At 47.2% G+C, this 18,578-nt stretch overlaps 2 protein-coding genes across 2 annotated transcripts in view; one reads left to right on the top strand and one right to left on the bottom strand.

Moving 5' to 3' along the window:
• The window catches only part of LOC130367523 (uncharacterized), a 153,568-nt gene extending 142,572 nt beyond the window's left edge, over window positions 1-10,996 (top strand). Inside the window, exons 20-29 of the mRNA XM_056569945.1 lie at window positions 2,591-2,723; window positions 2,834-2,968; window positions 3,072-3,175; window positions 4,970-5,094; window positions 5,314-5,426; window positions 9,153-9,284; window positions 10,010-10,112; window positions 10,190-10,290; window positions 10,375-10,542; window positions 10,703-10,996. Coding sequence (XP_056425920.1) covers window positions 2,591-2,723; window positions 2,834-2,968; window positions 3,072-3,175; window positions 4,970-5,094; window positions 5,314-5,426; window positions 9,153-9,284; window positions 10,010-10,112; window positions 10,190-10,290; window positions 10,375-10,542; window positions 10,703-10,810 — 1,222 coding nt within the window. The 3' untranslated portion in view covers window positions 10,811-10,996. The remainder of the gene's footprint in view (window positions 1-2,590; window positions 2,724-2,833; window positions 2,969-3,071; window positions 3,176-4,969; window positions 5,095-5,313; window positions 5,427-9,152; window positions 9,285-10,009; window positions 10,113-10,189; window positions 10,291-10,374; window positions 10,543-10,702) is intronic.
• A 4,300-nt stretch (window positions 10,997-15,296) lies between these two features.
• The window catches only part of IQSEC3 (IQ motif and Sec7 domain ArfGEF 3), a 47,013-nt gene continuing 43,731 nt past the window's right edge, over window positions 15,297-18,578 (bottom strand). Inside the window, exon 12 of the mRNA XM_056517822.1 lies at window positions 15,297-15,471. Within this exon, the coding sequence (XP_056373797.1) occupies window positions 15,440-15,471 (32 nt within the window). The 3' untranslated portion in view covers window positions 15,297-15,439. The remainder of the gene's footprint in view (window positions 15,472-18,578) is intronic.

Genomic DNA, 18,578 nt, shown 5'->3' with positions numbered 1-18,578 from the left:
TCATCTTCCTCTTATCTTGTCTTCCTCTTGTCTCATCTACATCTACCTCCTGTCTCGTCTTCCTACTGTCTTGTCTTCCTCTTGTCTCATCTTCCTCTTGTCTCATCTTCCTCCTGTCTCATCTTCCCCCTGTCTCATCTTCCTCTTGTTTCATCTTCCTCCTGTCTCTTCCTCCTCCTGTCTCGTCTTCTTCTTGTCTCATCATCCTCCTGTCACATCTTCCTCCTGTCTCATCTTCTTCCTGTCTCAACTTCCTCTTGTCTTGTCTTCCTCTTGTCTCATCTACATCTACCTCCTGTCTCCTCTTCCTTTTGCCTTATTATCCTCCTGTCTCATCTTCCTCTTGTCTCGTCTTCCTCTTGTCTCATCCTCCTCCGGTCTTGTCTTCTTCTTGTCTCATTTTCCTCTTGTCTTGTCTTCCTCCTGTCTCATCTTCCTCTTATCTCATCGTCCTCCTGTCTTGTCTTCCTCTTGTCTCATGTTCCTCCTGTCTCATCTTTCTTTTGTCTTATTATGCTCCTGTCTCATCTTCCTCCTGTCTCATCTTCCTCCTGTCTCATCTTCCTCTTGTTTCATCTTCCTCCTGTCTCTTCCTCCTCCTGTCTCCTCTTCTTCCTGTCTCATCATCCTCCTGTCACATCTTCCTCCTGTCTCATCTTCTTCCTGTCTCATCTTCATCTTGTCTCATCTACACCTACCTCCTGTCTCCTCTTCCTTTTGCCTTATTATCCTCCTGTCTCATCTTCCTTGTGTCTCATCTTCCTCTTGTCTCGTCTTCCTCTTGTCTCATCCTCCTCCGGTCTTGTCTTCTTCTTGTCTCATCTTCCTCTTGTCTTGTCTTCCTCCTGTCTCATCTTCCTCTTATCTCATCTTCCTCTTGTCTCGTCTTCCTCTTGTCTCATCCTCCTCCTATCTTATCTTCTTCTTGTCTCATCTTGTTCATGTCTCATCTTCCTTTTGCCTTATTATCCTCCTGTCTCATCTTCCTCTTGTCTCGTCTTCCTCTTGTCTCATCCTCCTCCGGTCTTGTCTTCTTCTTGTCTCATCTTCCTCTTGTCTTGTCTTCCTTCTGTTTTATCCTCCTCCTGTCTCTTCTTCCTCTTGTCTCATCTTTTCCTCTTGTCTCATCTTCCTCCTGTTTCTTCCTCCTCCTATCTCGTCTTCCTCCTGTCTCATCATCCTCCTGTCTCATCTTCCTTTTTTCTTATTTTCTTATTATGCTCCTGTCTCATCTTCCTTGTGTCTCATCTTCCTCTTGTCTCATCTTCCTCTTATCTCATCTTCCTCCTGTCTTGTCTTCCTCCTGTCTCATCTTCCTCCTGTCTCATCTTCCTTTTTTCTTATTATGTTCCTGTTTTATCTTCCTCGGGTCTCATCTTCCTCTTGTCTCATCTTCCTCTTGTCTCATCCTCCTCCTGTCTCGTCTTCTTCTTGTCTCATCTTCCTCTTGCCTCATCTTCCTCCTGTTTCTTCCTCCTCCTGTCTCGTCTTCTTCCTGTCTCATCATCCTCCTGTCTCATCTTTCTCCTGTCTCATCTTCCTCTTATCTTGTCTTCCTCTTGTCTCATCTACATCTACCTCCTGTCTCCTCTTCCTCCTGTCTCATCTTCCTTTTGCCTTATTATCCTCCTGTCTCATCTTCCTCGTGTCTCATCTTCCTCTTGTCTCGTCTTCCTCTTGTCTCATCCTCCTCCTGTCTTGTCTTCCTCCTGTCTCATCCTCCTCCTGTCGCATCTTTCTCCTGTTGCATCTTCCTCCTGTCTCATCTTCCTCTTGTCTCATCCTCCTCCTGTCTTGTCTTCATCTTGTCTCATCTACATCTACTTCCTGTCTTGTCTTCCTCTTGTCTCATCCTCCTTTCTGTCTCATCTTCTTTGTGTCTTATCTTCCTCCTATCTAATCTTCCTCTTGTCTCATCCTCCTTTCTGTCTCATCTTCCTCGTGTCTATCTTCCTTGTGTCTCATTTTCCTCTTGTCTTATCCTCCTCTTGACTCATCTTCCTCCTGTCTCATCTTCTTCGTGCCTCATCTTCTTCGTGCCTCATCTTCTTCGTGCCTCATCTTCCTCCTGTCTCATCCTCCTCCTGTCTTGTCTTCCTCGTGTCTTGCCTTCCTCTTGTCTCATCCTCCTCTTGTCTCTCCTCCTTTTTGTCTCATCAATCTCCAGTCTCATCTTCTCATTAAGTTATATCTATTAAACTTTAAGGCCTTCCAGGTAATGTATGGGCAGATCAGGTCTGTCAGAGTGGTAGCCCCTTTATAGCGCCCCCACTATGATGTCCACACGCCCAGGTTGTGTATATGGACAAGGATCGTGTTACGCAAATATTAAATCTTCTGTCTAATCAATTTTCTGCTAAAATGTGGACTCTGAGACCATTTCTCTAAAGCACAATCAGAATTTTTACAAAAAAATTTTAGCCATAGAAGTTTTCTTCTTGAAACAGCGCTACACATGCCCACAGGCAGTATTGCAGCACTTCATTGAAGTGAATGGAGCTGAGCTGTAATACCACACACAACCTGTATATGGGGGAGGCGCTGTTCGTGGTAGCAAGCAGCCATATTTTCCTAATCCTTCCTTTTCCAGGAGGAACATGCATCAGGTTACGGGCGGACTTGGAGAACCTGGGGAGATTCGTTGGCCCCTCGCCTGCACCCTGGCGCTCTCCTGGGTCATGGTTTACTTCTCCATCTGGAAAGGAGTGGAGTGGACGGGGAAGGTGCGGTATGGAGGAACTCACTGCTTTGTGGACGGAGACTATATTCCAGCAGATGGTGGTCCGAGCCAATGGTAACCTCTACATGAGCGTATTTACCCTTTACCCCTCAGGTGGTTTACTTCTCGGCTACCTACCCCTACTTCATGCTGGTGATCCTGTTTTTTCGAGGGATCACCCTCCCCGGGGCCATCGATGGGATCCGCTTCTACATCACCCCAGACTTCACCAAACTCTCAAAGTCCGAGGTTAGCGCTGACCTGTCGTCACAGACGCTCTGCTTCCCCATGACAACACTTCATGTGCTTTGGCCGTTCAGAGTTATCATAGGGTCTCTTTTCTCTCCTTCAGGTTTGGATGGACGCCGCCACGCAGATCTTCTTCTCCTACGGACTGGGGCTTGGATCCCTCATCGCTCTGGGGAGCTACAATTCTTTCCATAACAATGTGTACAGGTGAGGAGTTCAGGGCATGCTGGGAGTTGTAGTTTTGCAACAGTTGGAGAGCCATAGGTAGAGGCCATAGGCTGTCGGAGCATGCTGGGAGTTGTAGCTCTGCAACAGCCACGACTTGAAGCTATAGGGCAGTGTTTCCCAACCAGGGTGCTTCCAGCTGTTGCAAAACTACAACTCCCAGCATGGCGGTTCTGGGCATGCTGGGAGTTGTAGTTTTGCAACAGCTGGAGGCACCCTGGTTGGGAAACACTGCTATAAGGCATCAGGGCATGCTGAGAGTTATGTTTTTTTCAAGTTCGGGCACCACAGGTTGATGCCGTATGATGTTAGGGCATGCTGGGAGTTTTAGTTTAGCAATAGTTAAAGAGCCATAGGTAGAGGCCATAGGCTGTCGGGGCATGCTGGGAGTTGTAGTTTTGCAATAATTAAAGATCCATAGGCAGAGGCCATAGGCTGTCCGGGCATGCTGGGAGTTGTAGTTTTGCAATAATTAAAGATCCATTGGTAGAGGCCATAGGCTGTTTGGGCACGCTGGGCGTTGTAGTTTTGCAACAGCTGGAGGCACCCTGGTTGGAAAACACTGCTATCAGTGCATGCTGGGAGTTATGTTTTTTGCAAGTTCAAGAACCACAGGTAGATGCCATAGGCTGTCAGGGCATGCAACAGTTAAAGGGGTATTCCAGGCCAAAACTTTTTATATATCAACTGGCTCCGGAAAGTTAAACAGATTTGTATATTACTTCTATTAAAAAATCTTAATCCTTCCAATAGTTATTAGCTTCTGAAGTTGAGTTGTTGTTTTCTGTCTAACTGCTCAGATGACTCATGTCCTGGGAGCTGTGCATGATGGGAAAATATCCCCATAGGAACTGCACAGCTCCCGGGACGTGACATCATCATTGAGCAGTTAGACAGAAAACTTCAGAAGCGAATAACTATTGGAAGGATTAAGATTTTTTAATAGAAGTAATTTAAAAATCTGTTTAACTTTCCGGAGCCAGTTGATATATATAAAAAAAGGTTTTCCTGGAATACCCCTTTAAAGGGGTTGTGCGCTGCCCTGCAGTTCGGAGCTCAGCTCACAGCGTCCGGAAGTTCATTACTCCGAACGCTGTGTGCGGACTTCCGTGTTCGCAGCCGCCGGGCGTGATGTCACGCCCGCCCCCTCTACCAAAGTCTATGGGAAGGGGGCGTGACAGCGGTCGCGCCCCCTTCCCATAGACTTTCGTTGAGGGGGCGGACGAGACGTCACGAAGGGGCTGCGAACACGGAAGCCCGCACACAGCGTTCGGAGTAATGAACTTCCGGATGCTGTGAGCTGAGCTCTGAACTGCAGGGCAGCACACAACCCCTTTAAAGGGCTATAGGGAGAGGCCATAGGCTATCAGGGCATGCTGGGAGTTGTGGTTTTGCAACAGGTGGAACCCCACCGGGTTGGGACTATAGGATGTCTGGACATGCTGGAAGTTGTAGTTTTGCAACAGTTAAAGAGCCATAGTTGGGACTGTAGGATGTCAGGGCATGCTGGGAGTTGTAGTTTTTCAACAGCTATAGAGCCACAGGTTGAGGCCATAGGCTGTCAGGGCATGCTGGGAGATATAGTTCTATAACAGCTGGAGTGCCAAGGGTTGAACCTATAGGGTGTCAGGGCATGCTGGGAGTTGTAGTTTTGTAAGTTAGAGAACCACAGGTTGCAGGAGGATGTCATAGGCATGCTGGGAGTTGTAGTTTAGCAGCAGCTGATCGTATCCATTGCTGATGCTCCTCCCACCCCGCCATTCTCTGTTTCCATAGAGACTCCATCATCGTGTGCGGCATTAATTCCTTCACCAGTATGTTCGCCGGACTGGTCATCTTTTCCATCGTCGGCTTCATGTCGCACATTACCAAGAAGCCCATCCAGGAGCTGGCGGCCTCAGGTGAGCCGTGTTCTGTCTGGTGCCAGGCCTGAGGGGGCGGAGCAGGACTCCTTACACCAGGCTCCGCCCATCAGGCCCTGGAGCAAGGGAAAAGGGGAGCCGTTGCCCGTAGCAACCAGATTCCATTTTAAAAATAAAAGCAGTGATCTGATTGGTTGTTCTTCCAACTGCTCCAACTCTCACCCCTTTTAATGACACGGTTCCAATATGTCTGTGCAGGGCCCGGACTGGCCTTCCTGGCGTACCCACAGGCGGTAACCCAGCTGCCAATGTCTCCCGTCTGGTCCATCCTCTTCTTCTCCATGCTGGTCATGTTGGGTTTGGACAGTCAGGTAAGACCCTGGATCCCCCTCCATAAGATCCTCCACCTAAAATACTCTGTGCTGCTGTGAGACCCTGCTCTTCCCCACTATGTACATTTTAACCTCCCACAGCCTCCTTAAATCCTCTGTGCTGCTGTATGCCCTGCTTCTTCCCACTATCCATCTTAGTCTATCCTTATCATGTATCGTACGCTCCTCTCCATAAACCCTCTGTGCTGCTGTATGCCCTGCTTCTTCCCACTATCCATGTCTTAGTCTATCCTTATCATGTATCGTACGCTCCTCTCCTGAAATACTCTGTGCTGCTGTATGCCCTGCTTCTTCCCACTATCCATGTCTTAGTCTATCCTTATCATGTATCGTACGCTCCTCTCCTGAAATACTCTGTGCTGCTGTATGCCCTGCTTCTTCCCACTATCCATGTCTTAGTCTATCCTTATCATGTATTGTACGCCCCTCTCCTGAAATACTCTGTGCTGCTGTATGCCCTGCGTCTTCCCACTATCCATGTCTTGGTCTATCCTTATCATGTATCATACGCTCCTCTCCTGAAATACTCTGTGCTGCTGTATGCCCTGCTTCTTCCCGCTATCCATATCTTAGTCTATCCTTATCATGTATCATACGCTCCTCTCCATAAATACTCTCTGCTGCTGTATGCCCTGCTTCTTCCCACTATCCATGTCTTAGTCTATCCTTATCATGTATCGTACGCTCCTCTCCATAAATCCTCTGTGCTGCTGTATGCCCTGCTTCTTCCCACTATCCATGTCTTAGTCTATCCTTCATGTATCGTATGCTCCTCTCTTGAAATACTCTGTGCTGCTGTATGCCCTGCTTTTTCCCACTAGCCATATCTTAGTCTATCCTTATCATGTATCGTACGCTCCTCTCCATAAATACTCTCTGCTGCTGTATGCCCTGCTTCTTCCCACTATCCATGTCTTAGTCTATCCTTCATGTATCGTACGCCCCTCTCCTGAAATACTCTGTGCTGCTGTATGCCCTGCTTTTTCCCACTATCCATGTCTTAGTCTATCCTTATCATGTATCGTACGCTCCTCTCCTGAAATACTCTGTGCTGCTGTATGCCCTGCTTCTTCCCACTATCCATATCTTTATCATGTATCGTACGCTCCTCTCCATAAATCCTCTGGGCTGCTGTATGCCCTGCTCTTCCCACTATCCATATCATGTATCGTACGCTCCTCTCCATAAATACTCTGTGCTGCTGTATGCCCTGCTTCTTCCCACTATCCATGTCTTAGTCTATCCTTATCATGTATCGTACGCTCCTCTCCTGAAATACTCTGTGCTGCTGTATGCCCTGCTTCTTCCCACTATCCATGTCTTAGTCTATCCTTATCATGTATTGTACGCCCCTCTCCTGAAATACTCTGTGCTGCTGTATGCCCTGCGTCTTCCCACTATCCATGTCTTGGTCTATCCTTATCATGTATCATACACTCCTCTCCTGAAATACTCTGTGCTGCTGTATGCCCTGCTTCTTCCCACTATCCATATCTTAGTCTATCCTTATCATGTATCATACGCTCCTCTCCATAAATACTCTCTGCTGCTGTATGCCCTGCTTCTTCCCACTATCCATGTCTTAGTCTATCCTTATCATGTATCGTACGCTCCTCTCCATAAATCCTCTGTGCTGCTGTATGCCCTGCTTCTTCCCACTATCCATGTCTTAGTCTATCCTTCATGTATCGTATGCTCCTCTCTTGAAATACTCTGTGCTGCTGTATGCCCTGCTTTTTCCCACTAGCCATGTCTTAGTCTATCCTTATCATGTATCGTACGCTCCTCTCCATAAATACTCTCTGCTGCTGTATGCCCTGCTTCTTCCCACTATCCATGTCTTAGTCTATCCTTCATGTATCGTACGCCCCTCTCCTGAAATACTCTGTGCTGCTGTATGCCCTGCTTTTTCCCACTATCCATGTCTTAGTCTATCCTTATCATGTATCGTACGCTCCTCTCCTGAAATACTCTGTGCTGCTGTATGCCCTGCTTCTTCCCACTATCCATATCTTTATCATGTATCGTACGCTCCTCTCCATAAATCCTCTGGGCTGCTGTATGCCCTGCTCTTCCCACTATCCATATCATGTATCGTACGCTCCTCTCCATAAATACTCTGTGCTGCTGTATGCCCTGCTTCTTCCCACTATCCATGTCTTAGTCTATCCTTATCATGTATCGTACGCTCCTCTCCTGAAATACTCTGTGCTGCAGTGAACCCTATTCCAACCCCACTATGTACCTTTCACATTGATCAGCACACTTATCACCTTAAAGGGGTACTCCACTGGAAAACATGTTTTGTAATCAACTGGTGCCAGAAAGTTAAACAGATTTGTAAATTACTTCTATTTAAAAATCTTAATCCTTCCAGTACTGTATACTACAGAGGAAGTTCTTTTCTTTTTGATTTTTTCTTTTCTGTCTGACCACAGTGCTCTCTGCTGACACCTCTGTCCATGGCAGGAACTGTCCAGAGCAGTATATGTTTGCTATGGGGATTTGCTCCTACTCTGGACAGTTCCTGACATGGACAGAGGTGTCAGCAGAGAGCACTGTGGTCAGACAGAAAATAACTACACAACTTCCTGTGGAAAATACAGCAGCAGGAAGAAACAAGTACTGGAAGGATTAAGATTTTTTTTTACAGAAGAAATTTACAAATCTGTTTAACTTTCTGGCACCAGTTCCTAAAAAAAAAAAAGTTTTCCAGTGGAGTACCCCTTTAAATTTTGTGCTGCTGTATGCGCTGCTTCTTCCCAATATGTAACTATCACCCTGTGACCTCCCACAAAAATGGAACATGCCTCTCCATAAATACTCTGTGCTGCTGTATGCCCTGTTCTTCCCACTATCCATGTCTTAGGCTATCTTTACCATGTTAGTGCACGCTCCTCTCCTGAAACACTCTGTGCTGCTGTATTACCTGCTCCCCCCATGTACCTTTCACAGGTAGAACACTTGTCTCCTTAAAGGGGTACTACGGTCCTAAGATACCTTATCCCCTATCCAAAGGATAGAAGATAAGATGCCCAATTGCGCCGCTGGGGACCCCCGCAATCTTTCATGCACAAACCCGCTATCATCACGATCCCGGCTCCGCCCTGTGTGATGTCATGCTCCGCCCCCCTCAAGGCAAGCCAATGGGAGGGGGCATATCGGCTCTCAGGCCCCCTCCCATAGGCTTGCATTGAGGGGGCGGAGCATGACATCACACGGAGGCGGAGACGTTAAGTCACATACTCTGGCCCCGTGATCGTGATTCATCAGACCCGGCGCGATGTTCGCTCGAGAAGCTGATGATAGTCGGGTGCTGCATGAAAGAATGCGGGGGTTCCCTAGCAATCAGGCATCTTATCCACTATCATTTGGGCCGGAGTACCCCTTTAAATTCCCTGACTCCTCCCACTTGTCTCTATTCCCCCTCCTCCCGTTATGATGGTACCGCCCCTATGACATTCGGTGATGTTCTATATCACTATTTCATAACTAAGTCCTCTTCTCCTGAAATACTGTGTGCACAAAAGTGCCTCCAGCTGTTGCAAAACTACAACTTCCAGCATGCCCGGACAGCCGTTGGCAGTCCGGGCATGCTGGGAGTTGTAGTTTTGCAACAGCTGGAGGTACACTGGATAGGAAACACCGACATACAGTAATGTTTTATCACTATACCCTATTTTCTCTGTGCTGCTTTATTTCCAGTTTTGCACAGTGGAAGGGTTCATCACCGCCCTGGTGGACGAATACCCGCAATTTCTGAGAAGCAGGAAGAAAATCTTCATCGCCGCCGTCTGTTTCGTCTCCTTCATCGTCGGCTTTTCCAACATTACCCAGGTACCCAAATTTTTTTTTTATGGGGTGACACCATCAGACGTCACCCAGAGGGGGTCTAAATGCAAATACTTCCTCTACACCCCCCTAATGACTGATCCAGAGGAGAGTCAGGACTGTATTTAGCACCGGGACACTAGCGGTCCAATGCCTAGGGCAGCATTTTGCTTGGGGCAGCTTAAAGGGGTATTCTGGAAAAATTTAAAATGTACATTTTTTTTTCAAAATCAACTGGTGCCAGTAAGTTATACAGATTTGTAAAACACTTCTATAAAAAAATCTTAACCCTTCCAGTACTTATCAGCTGCTGTACGCTCCACAGGAAGTAGTGTAGTAATTTCCAGCCTGACCACAGTGCTCTCTGCTGACACCTCTGTCCGTATCAGGAACTGTCCAGAGCAGGAGGGGTTCGCTATGGGGGATTAGTTACAATTCCTGACACTTACAGAGGTGGCAGCAGAAGGCACTGTGGTCAGACTGGAAAGGACTAATCAACCTCCTGTGGAGCATACAACAGGCGATAAGTACTGGAAGGGTTAAGATTTTGTAAGAGAAGTAATTTACAAATCTGTATAATGTATTGGCACCAGTTGATTTGAACAAAAAAACGAATTAAAAAAATTTCTTCGGAGTGCCCCTTTAAGACCGAACAAGTGATAATGGGACAAATTAAACTTTATTGTCCATAGTGAGAGCGCAAATCTTACTCCCTGTTTCCCTTTTGTCAGGGAGGACTTTACGTCTTTAAGCTTTTCGACTATTATTCAGCCAGCGGCATGTGCCTCCTCTTCCTGGTCTTCTTCGAGACAGTCTCCATCTCGTGGTGTTATGGTGAGTGCACTACATTACCTGTATAGGGGGCACTAGCAAGCAGCATGGTAATCTCTTGTTCTATTCGGTCCTGGCAGGTGTGGACCGCTTCTACCAGGACATTGAGGAGATGATCGGGTACCAGCCCTGCTCCTGGTGGAAGCTCTGCTGGGCATACTTCACCCCCTTTGTCTGTTTGGTGAGTTGCCCCCCAATAATTGCCTCCGCAGGGTCATATGATGGTCTCTTCTATGTGAACATTCTTATATTTGCTCTCTGACAGGGCGTCTTTATATTCAGCGTGGTAGAGATGACGCCCCTTACCCTAGGCCCATACGTGTACCCGGCGTGGGGTCAGGGCATCGGCTGGCTCATGGCGCTCTCGTCTATGGTGCTGATCCCCGGTTATATGTTATACCTGTTCCTGGTCTCATCAGGCACCATCAGTCAGGTAAGTAGCAGGCGTTGCGTTCACAACCCTGCTGGCGCACTCTAGTCATGTGACCTTTTAAATGTGTAACTGTCATGCGCAGTTAGCTGAAGTGTGACTGCAGCTCTGCAGGTAGGTAATGAATGGTTTATTTTCTTTATATACTGTCTTTTTAATCTAGCGCTTCCAAGAAATGACGCAGCCGCAAATGCAGCGAGTCATGCAGAAAAACGGACTCCGTCCCCGGATCAGCCTGGATAGGGGCGTACAAGAGACACCAGGAGTGTAGCCTCCTCCAGATCACATGACTCCTTCCCCATCTTCATCCCTTTAATTCCAGCCTCTGACATCACATCCTGTTCACTTACCAGTCTGGGTTGAAGAGCTTACACTTTGCGGATCGCCCAAGAATCCCCCTCCCTCCCCTGATGAGCCGACCTTGTGCCTTACGGTGTTACCTTCTATTCTTGAGATATTTGTGTATAATGTAATATAAATATTGTATTAATAAAGAAATATTACAGATGAGGACGGTTATATGAGTTATTATAATGGTTGGGAGGCGTGGTCTGGGACATAGCGGAGCTGGAGGAGGAGTGGTCTGGGACATAGCGGAGCTGGAGGAGGAGTGGTCTGGGACATAGCGGAGCTGGAGGAGGAGTGGTCTGGGACATAGCGGAGCTGGAGGAGGAGTGGTCTGGTATATAGCAGAGCTGGAGGAGGAGTGGTCTGACATAGCGGAGCTGGAGGAGGAGTGGTCTGGTATATAGCAGAGCTGGAGGAGGAGTGGTCTGGTATATAGCAGAGCTGGAGGAGGAGTGGTCTGGGACATAGCGGAGCTGGAGGAGGAGTGGTCTGGTATATAGCGGAGCTGGAGGAGGAGTGGTCTGACATAGCAGAGCTGGAGGAGGAGTGGTCTGGTATATAGCAGAGCTGGAGGAGGAGTGGTCTGGTATATAGCAGAGCTGGAGGAGGAGTGGTCTGGGACATAGCGGAGCTGGAGGAGGAGTGGTCTGGTATATAGCGGAGCTGGAGGAGGAGTGGTCTGACATAGCAGAACTGGAGGAGGAGTGGTCTGGTATATAGCGGAGCTGGAGGAGGAGTGGTCTGGGACATAGCGGAGCTGGAGGAGTGGTCTGGGACATAGCGGAGCTGGAGGAGTGGTCTGGGACATAGCGGTGCTGGAGGAGGAGTGGTCTGGTATATAGCGGAGCTGGAGGAGGTGTGGTCTGACACATAGTGGAGCTGGAGGAGGAGTGGTCTGGTATATAGAAGAGCTGGAGGAGGAGTGGTCTGGGACACAGCAGAGCTGGAGAAGGAATGGTCTGATATATAGCGGAGCTGGAGGATGAATGATCTGATATATAGCGGAGCTGGAGGAGGAATGGTCTGGGACATAGGAGAGCTGGAGAAGGAGTGGTCTGGGACATAGCGGAACTGAAGGAGGAGTGGTCTGGCATAGCGGAGCTGGAGGAGGAGTGCTCTGACATAGCGGAGCTGGAGGAGGAGTGGTCTGGTATATAGCGGAGCTGGAGTGGTCTGGTATATAGCGGAGCTGGAGGAGGAGTGGTCTGGTATATAGCAGAGCTGGAGGAGGAGTGGTCTGACATAGCGGAGCTGGAGGAGGAGTGGTCTGGTATATAGCAGAGCTGGAGGAGGAGTGGTCTGGTATATAGTAGAGCTGGAGGAGGAGTGGTCTGGGACATAGCGGAGCTGGAGGAGGAGTGGTCTGGTATATAGCGGAGCTGGAGGAGGAGTGGTCTGACATAGCAGAGCTGGAGGAGGAGTGGTCTGGTATATAGCAGAGCTGGAGGAGGAGTGGTCTGGTATATAGCAGAGCTGGAGGAGGAGTGGTCTGGTATATAGCAGAGCTGGAGGAGGAGTGGTCTGGGACATAGCGGAGCTGGAGGAGGAGTGGTCTGGTATATAGCGGAGCTGGAGGAGGAGTGGTCTGGGACATAGCGGAGCTGGAGGAGTGGTCTGGGACATAGCGGAGCTGGAGGAGTGGTCTGGGACATAGCGGTGCTGGAGGAGGAGTGGTCTGGTATATAGCGGAGCTGGAGGAGGAGTGGTCTGACACATAGTGGAGCTGGAGGAGGAGTGGTCTGGTATATAGAAGAGCTGGAGGAGGAGTGGTCTGGGACACAGCAGAGCTGGAGAAAGAATGGTCTGATATATAGCGGAGCTGGAGGATGAATGATCTGATATATAGCGGAGCTGGAGGAGGAATGGTCTGGGACATAGGAGAGCTGGAGAAGGAGTGGTCTGGGACATAGCGGAACTGAAGGAGGAGTGGTCTGGCATAGCGGAGCTGGAGGAGGAGTGCTCTGACATAGCGGAGCTGGAGGAGGAGTGGTCTGGTATATAGCGGAGCTGGAGTGGTCTGGTATATAGCGGAGCTGGAGGAGGAGTGGTCTGGGACATAGCGGAGCTGGAGGAGGAGTGGTCTGGGACATAGCGGAGCTGCAGGAGAAGTGGTCTGGGGCATAGCGGAGCTGGAGGAGGAGTGGTCTGGGACATAGCGGAGCTGGAGGAGGAGTGGTCTGACATAGCGGAGCTGGAGGAGGAGTGGTCTGACACAGCAGAGCTGAAGGAGGAGTGGTCTGGGACATAGCGGAGCTGGAGGAGGAGTGGTCCGGGACATAGCAGAGCTGGAGGAGGAGTGGTCTGGGACATAGCGGAGCTGGATGAGGAGTGGTCTGACATAGCGGAGCTGGAGGAGGAGTGGTCTGGTATATAGCGGAGCTGGAGTGGTCTGGTATATAGCGGAGCTGGAGGAGGAGTGGTCTGGTATATAGCGGAGCTGGAGTGGTCTGGTATATAGCGGAGCTGGAGGAGGAGTGGTCTGGGACATAGCGGAGCTGGAGGAGGAGTAGTCTGGGGCATAGTGGAGCTGGAGGAGGAGTGGTCTGGGACATAGCGGAGCTGGGGGAGGAGTGGTCTGACATAGCGGAGCTGGAGGAGGAGTGGTCTGACATAGCGGAGCTGGAGGAGGAGTGGTCTGACATAGCGGAGCTGGAGGAGGAGTGGTCTGACATAGCGGAGCTGGAGGAGGAGTGGTCTGACATAGCGGAGCTGGGGGAGGAGTGGTCTGACATAGCGGAGCTGGAGGAGGAGTGGTCTGACATAGCGGAGCTGGAGGAGGAGTGGTTTGACATAGCGGAGCTGAAGGAGTGTTTTGGCACAAAGGATATAAGGCATTACATGCTGCCCATTGAAACCACTGCACTGTGAAATAAAGGGTCCTCCAGACCCCTTTGTATCCGCTCTTCTTTCAGTCTTTCTCTATAATATATTATCTATCTATCTATATATACCTTACCGTATACTGTGAGCTCCACATCACCGCTGTATGTGACCTAGAAAGCAAGTCGCACGCGTCATGATTCATACAGGGTGGTAGAAAGTCTCCGAGTGAGTGAAACGTTATCTGCCCCCACCGACACTGCGAATATACACTCCGAGAGAGCATCACACATCATGGGCTTAGATACGTGGGTTTAGCAGATAGTATCACACATCATGGGCATAGATCAGTGGTCTCAAACTGTAGACCTCCAGATGTTGCAAAACTACAACTCCCAGCATGCCCGGACAGCCGTTGGCTGTCCGGCCATGCTGGGAGTTGTAGTTTTGCAACATCTGGAGATCCACAGTTTAGCGACCACTGGCTTAGATACATAGGCTTAGCAGATTGTATCACCCATGATAACACTTACATTCAGCAACTCATTACAAAGTATCACACACAATTAGCTTAGATACACAAGCTTAGCAGATAGCATCACATATGATAGACTTACATACAGCCATTCATCACACAGTATCATACATGATCGACTTAGATACATGGACTTTGCAGATAGTATCACACATGATAGGCTTAGATACAACAGATCCTTAAGCATTACAGAGCTAGATATCACACCGTATCACACAATAGCCTTAGATACTGCCACTCATCACTCAGTATCACACATGATTGACTTAGATACATGGGCTTAGCAGACAGTATCACACATGATATCCTTAGATACAGCAACTCACTTATTATCACACATAATAGGCTTAAATACATGGGTTTAGCAGATGGTATCACACATGATAGGCTTAGATACAGCAACTCATCACTCAGTATCACACATGATAAGCTTAGATACATGGGCTTGGCAGATGGTATTACACATGATAGTCTTAGATACAACAGATCCTTCAGCATCACACAATAGGCTTAGCAGATATTATCAAACATCATAGGCTTAGATACACAGCCTTAGCAGGTAGTATCTCACATGAAAAAGACTTACATACAGCAACCCATCACTCAGAGTCACACGACTGGGCTTAGCAGATAGTATCACACATGATAGGCTTAGATACATGGGCTTAGCAGATAGCATCACACATGATAGCCTTAGATACAGATTATCAAACAGCATCACACATCACAGATACTTAGATATTGCACAGTATCACCAAATGGTTTAGATACATGGGCTTCACAGAAGGCATCACATGTGATAGGCTTACATACAACAACGTATCACTTAGTATCACACATGATAGGCTTAGATACACAGGCTTAGGAGATAGTATCAAACATTATTGGCTTAGATACAACAGATCACGGCGGTTCTTTATAGGTGAAGAGTGCCCCTAAAGAACAATCCCCCCACCCAGCTTTCCCGGATAAAGACAACAGACTCAATAATTAGAGGTAACATTATCTCATGTTATTTCTAGATTTCTATAGAACAGATAAAATATTCACTTCTTATCAGTTACAAAATATTACAGGTGTCTGGGTGCTCGGTCACATGTCCACATTTCGGCCGTCATCACCCCCCCCCCATCCCCCCGGCACGGATAAAGTCTCTGGATTAGGTGCAGTTAATAGGAGGAGCCTGTATTCCTTCATTCATTCTTGTACCAAGGTAGTCACCGGGAAATCTGGACAACGTATCGGAATAGGAGAGAAAAAAATCATGGCAAAAAAAAGTAATACAATAGCAATAGGGCATGCTGGAACTTCTGGTACCATCTATGCCAACAAAACCTAACACTATTTGATGGTTAAATTAATATAGTACTAGCAGCATTCAAATTTATAACCACCCCTGGCACGTATTTACTTATATCATATTTATCAAGAAAATATATTTTTTTCTTTTCTTCTTTAAGTTAATACATATTATTTATCAGATTTAACAAAAAAAACTTAAAAAAAAAAAAAAAAAAACTTTAATGCAATACCATCTTCTGCCTGCGGGGTTGCTATTTGCAAATGTTTACCCATTGTAAGTAGATTTCTCCATAGACTAGAAACAGTGACACCTGCTGGCTATAAATAAATAAATAAATATTGGTATCTAAATATATAATGTTTTCTCTAAATCTGTCAATATTCTACCTTGGTTGACTGTAACCGTAAGATGTTATTTTCTAGTCTCTTTGTATGACCTTTGGGCGCGGGGCTTCATTTACATAGAAGGATTTAAAAAAAAAAAAAAAAAATGTCTGCTTTCGTACACATATAACACCACAGGAGTACGAGTCTTAAGCTATGCCCCACTCAGAATCGAATTAAAAACATACAACGTGTTTCTCAGCCTTTCTGGCCCCTTCATCAGGTACCGCTCAATTCAAAGGAACAGAGCTGCAATACCAGACACAACCTATGGGAAAAATGTGGCGCTGTTTCAGGAAAAACAAACAGCTATTTTTTTTTTTCAAATCCTAGATAACCTATATTAGGTAATATACACATGATGGTATACACAAAACCCTCAGCTAACCTACAGGGGACAAAGGCTAAATATAACCGGACAACGTTACGACAATCCACTCCTATGTGGAAAAATATACTTCTGTGAACGGTCATTGCCATGGTAGCCCTTACGGTTAATGCTTTAATGGCCAGATATACATATCCGTAATACATATGATGTAAAACACCATAGAGTTAATGAATGCTCGTAACACCAGTGATGGGAAAACATTTCACTTTAAAAAACAAGTTTGGCCCTAGGGGTGAGGATAGGCCTTTCGATTTGGCATAGAAAACATCACACAGCTAATGGTTCTAAAACTGGGCGTGAATACTGGTAAATATCGGTGTAGGCAGATAAGAAAAAAATCCACCTTCAAGGGGTACTCCGCTGCTCAGCGTTTGGAACAAACTGTTCCGAACGCTGAAGCCGGGAGCTTGTGATGTTATAGCCCCGCCCCCTCATGACATCATGCCCCGCCCCCTCAATGCAAGTCTATGGGAGGGGGCGTGACAGCCGTCACGCCCCCTCCCATAGACTTGCATTGAGGGGGTGGGGCATGACATCATGAGGGGGTGGGGCTATATCATCACGAGCTACCGGCGCCGGCTCCAGCATTCGGAACAGTTTGTTCCAGACGCTGAGCAGCGGAGTACCCCTTGAAGGATACGTTCAAATGTACGCAGATTTGATGCGCAGGATTTTCTGCTGCAGATTTCAATGTAAACTAAATGACTGAGCTTTTAATCGGGAGTTACAAATCCTGCGCATCAAATCTGCATATGTATGTGTGAACGTACCCTAAAAAAGTATTTTTGGCCCTTTAAGGAGCCCATCAGTAAGGATAGGAGTCTTAATTCAGCACGTATAGCATTATGCAATGCTGACACTAACTACTAAGTATTTGTATTGTTATTTGCCAGTGATAAAATTACATTTCCGCCTTAAAAAAAGCATGTTTGGCCCTAACTGGGGCTTTAAGTTAAATGATTTGCGCAAACACTATCTGGTCCTTACCGGAGCCCATCAGTGAGGATGGTGCTGTCGATTTAGCATATAAAACATCACACAGCTAATGGGGTTTACTACTGGGCGTTAATAACGGTAATTATCGGTGATCACAAAAAATTCCACCTTAAAAAATTCTATTTGGCCCTTATTGGAAACCATCAGCAAGAATGGGATTGTGTATTATTATGGGGGCAGCCATCTTGCCTGAGCAGTTTAGAACAGCATTTAGTAATATGCTTTACAGCAAGCCCAGTGGATCATACCATAGACAGGAGCTGTGCCATTCAGATAAATTGGAGACATTACTGGGCATGCTCTGTGACCTTTTCAGAGGTCATTCTACAGGGAGGAAGCTCTGCTGTGAATGGTGGTGGAACCAGTGTTATCTATTTACTACTGTAAGATTATTGGGAAGTGATCTGTCTACAACCGGAAGCCTCGGCTTAGTTTTAAGCCTAGTGGTCTTACAAGTCCTCCTATGCAAATAGCGGTAGTGCGAGCGCGCACGTCCATACAAGGGACGCACACGTCCCGCCCCACATTCGGACAAGAGAAGAAGACCCGTGGTGGACTGAGGTGAACAGGGCAGACGAGAATACCCCTTTATGGAGGGGTCCACATGGGATTTTATTGATCCCTCTGGCCTCTATACTGAAGGGGTTGACCTTTTTGCAAACAATTTCCCGCTCTTTAGAAGGCGTTTACTACTTCCCAGCAACAGGCTGTACAGTGGTCCCTCAAGTTACAATATTAATCGGTTCCAGGACGACCATTGTATGTTGAAATCATTGTATGTTGGAACCATAACTCTATGGAAACCTGGTAATATGTTCTGAAGACCCAAAATGTCATCCAAAAATAGGAAAAAGTGAGGATTAAAGAAAAATAAGTAGATAAATAATAAAGATAAAGCAAATCCTTACATATAAAAGTAATAAAGATCTGCCGGAGCTGTAATCACTGTCTATGTAGAGGACAGGAGCTTCTTCAGGGTCCTGTACAGTACACAGTGTCTTAAAAAAATAACATGGAGCCACCCTCACCTGGTGTCCAAAGGAGCAGATAACCCTGAAACAGGTAAAGAGTAGTACAGAACATGTAATACCTCCCTGTACTGTAGGGGGCGCTACCAGACACCAGTCAGTGCATGCACTTCAGTAATACAGGTAAAGAGTACAGAACATGTACTACGTCCCTGTACTGTAGGGGGCGCTACCAGACACCAGTCAGTGCATGCACTTCAGTAATACAGGTAAAGAGTAGTACAGAACATGTAAT

Source organism: Hyla sarda, chromosome 4 (assembly GCF_029499605.1).
Source record: "Hyla sarda isolate aHylSar1 chromosome 4, aHylSar1.hap1, whole genome shotgun sequence".
NCBI classification, from domain to species: domain Eukaryota; kingdom Metazoa; phylum Chordata; class Amphibia; order Anura; family Hylidae; genus Hyla; species Hyla sarda.
Note: the sequence above shows the minus strand (reverse complement) of the source record. Positions and strands in the feature narration are given on the sequence as shown.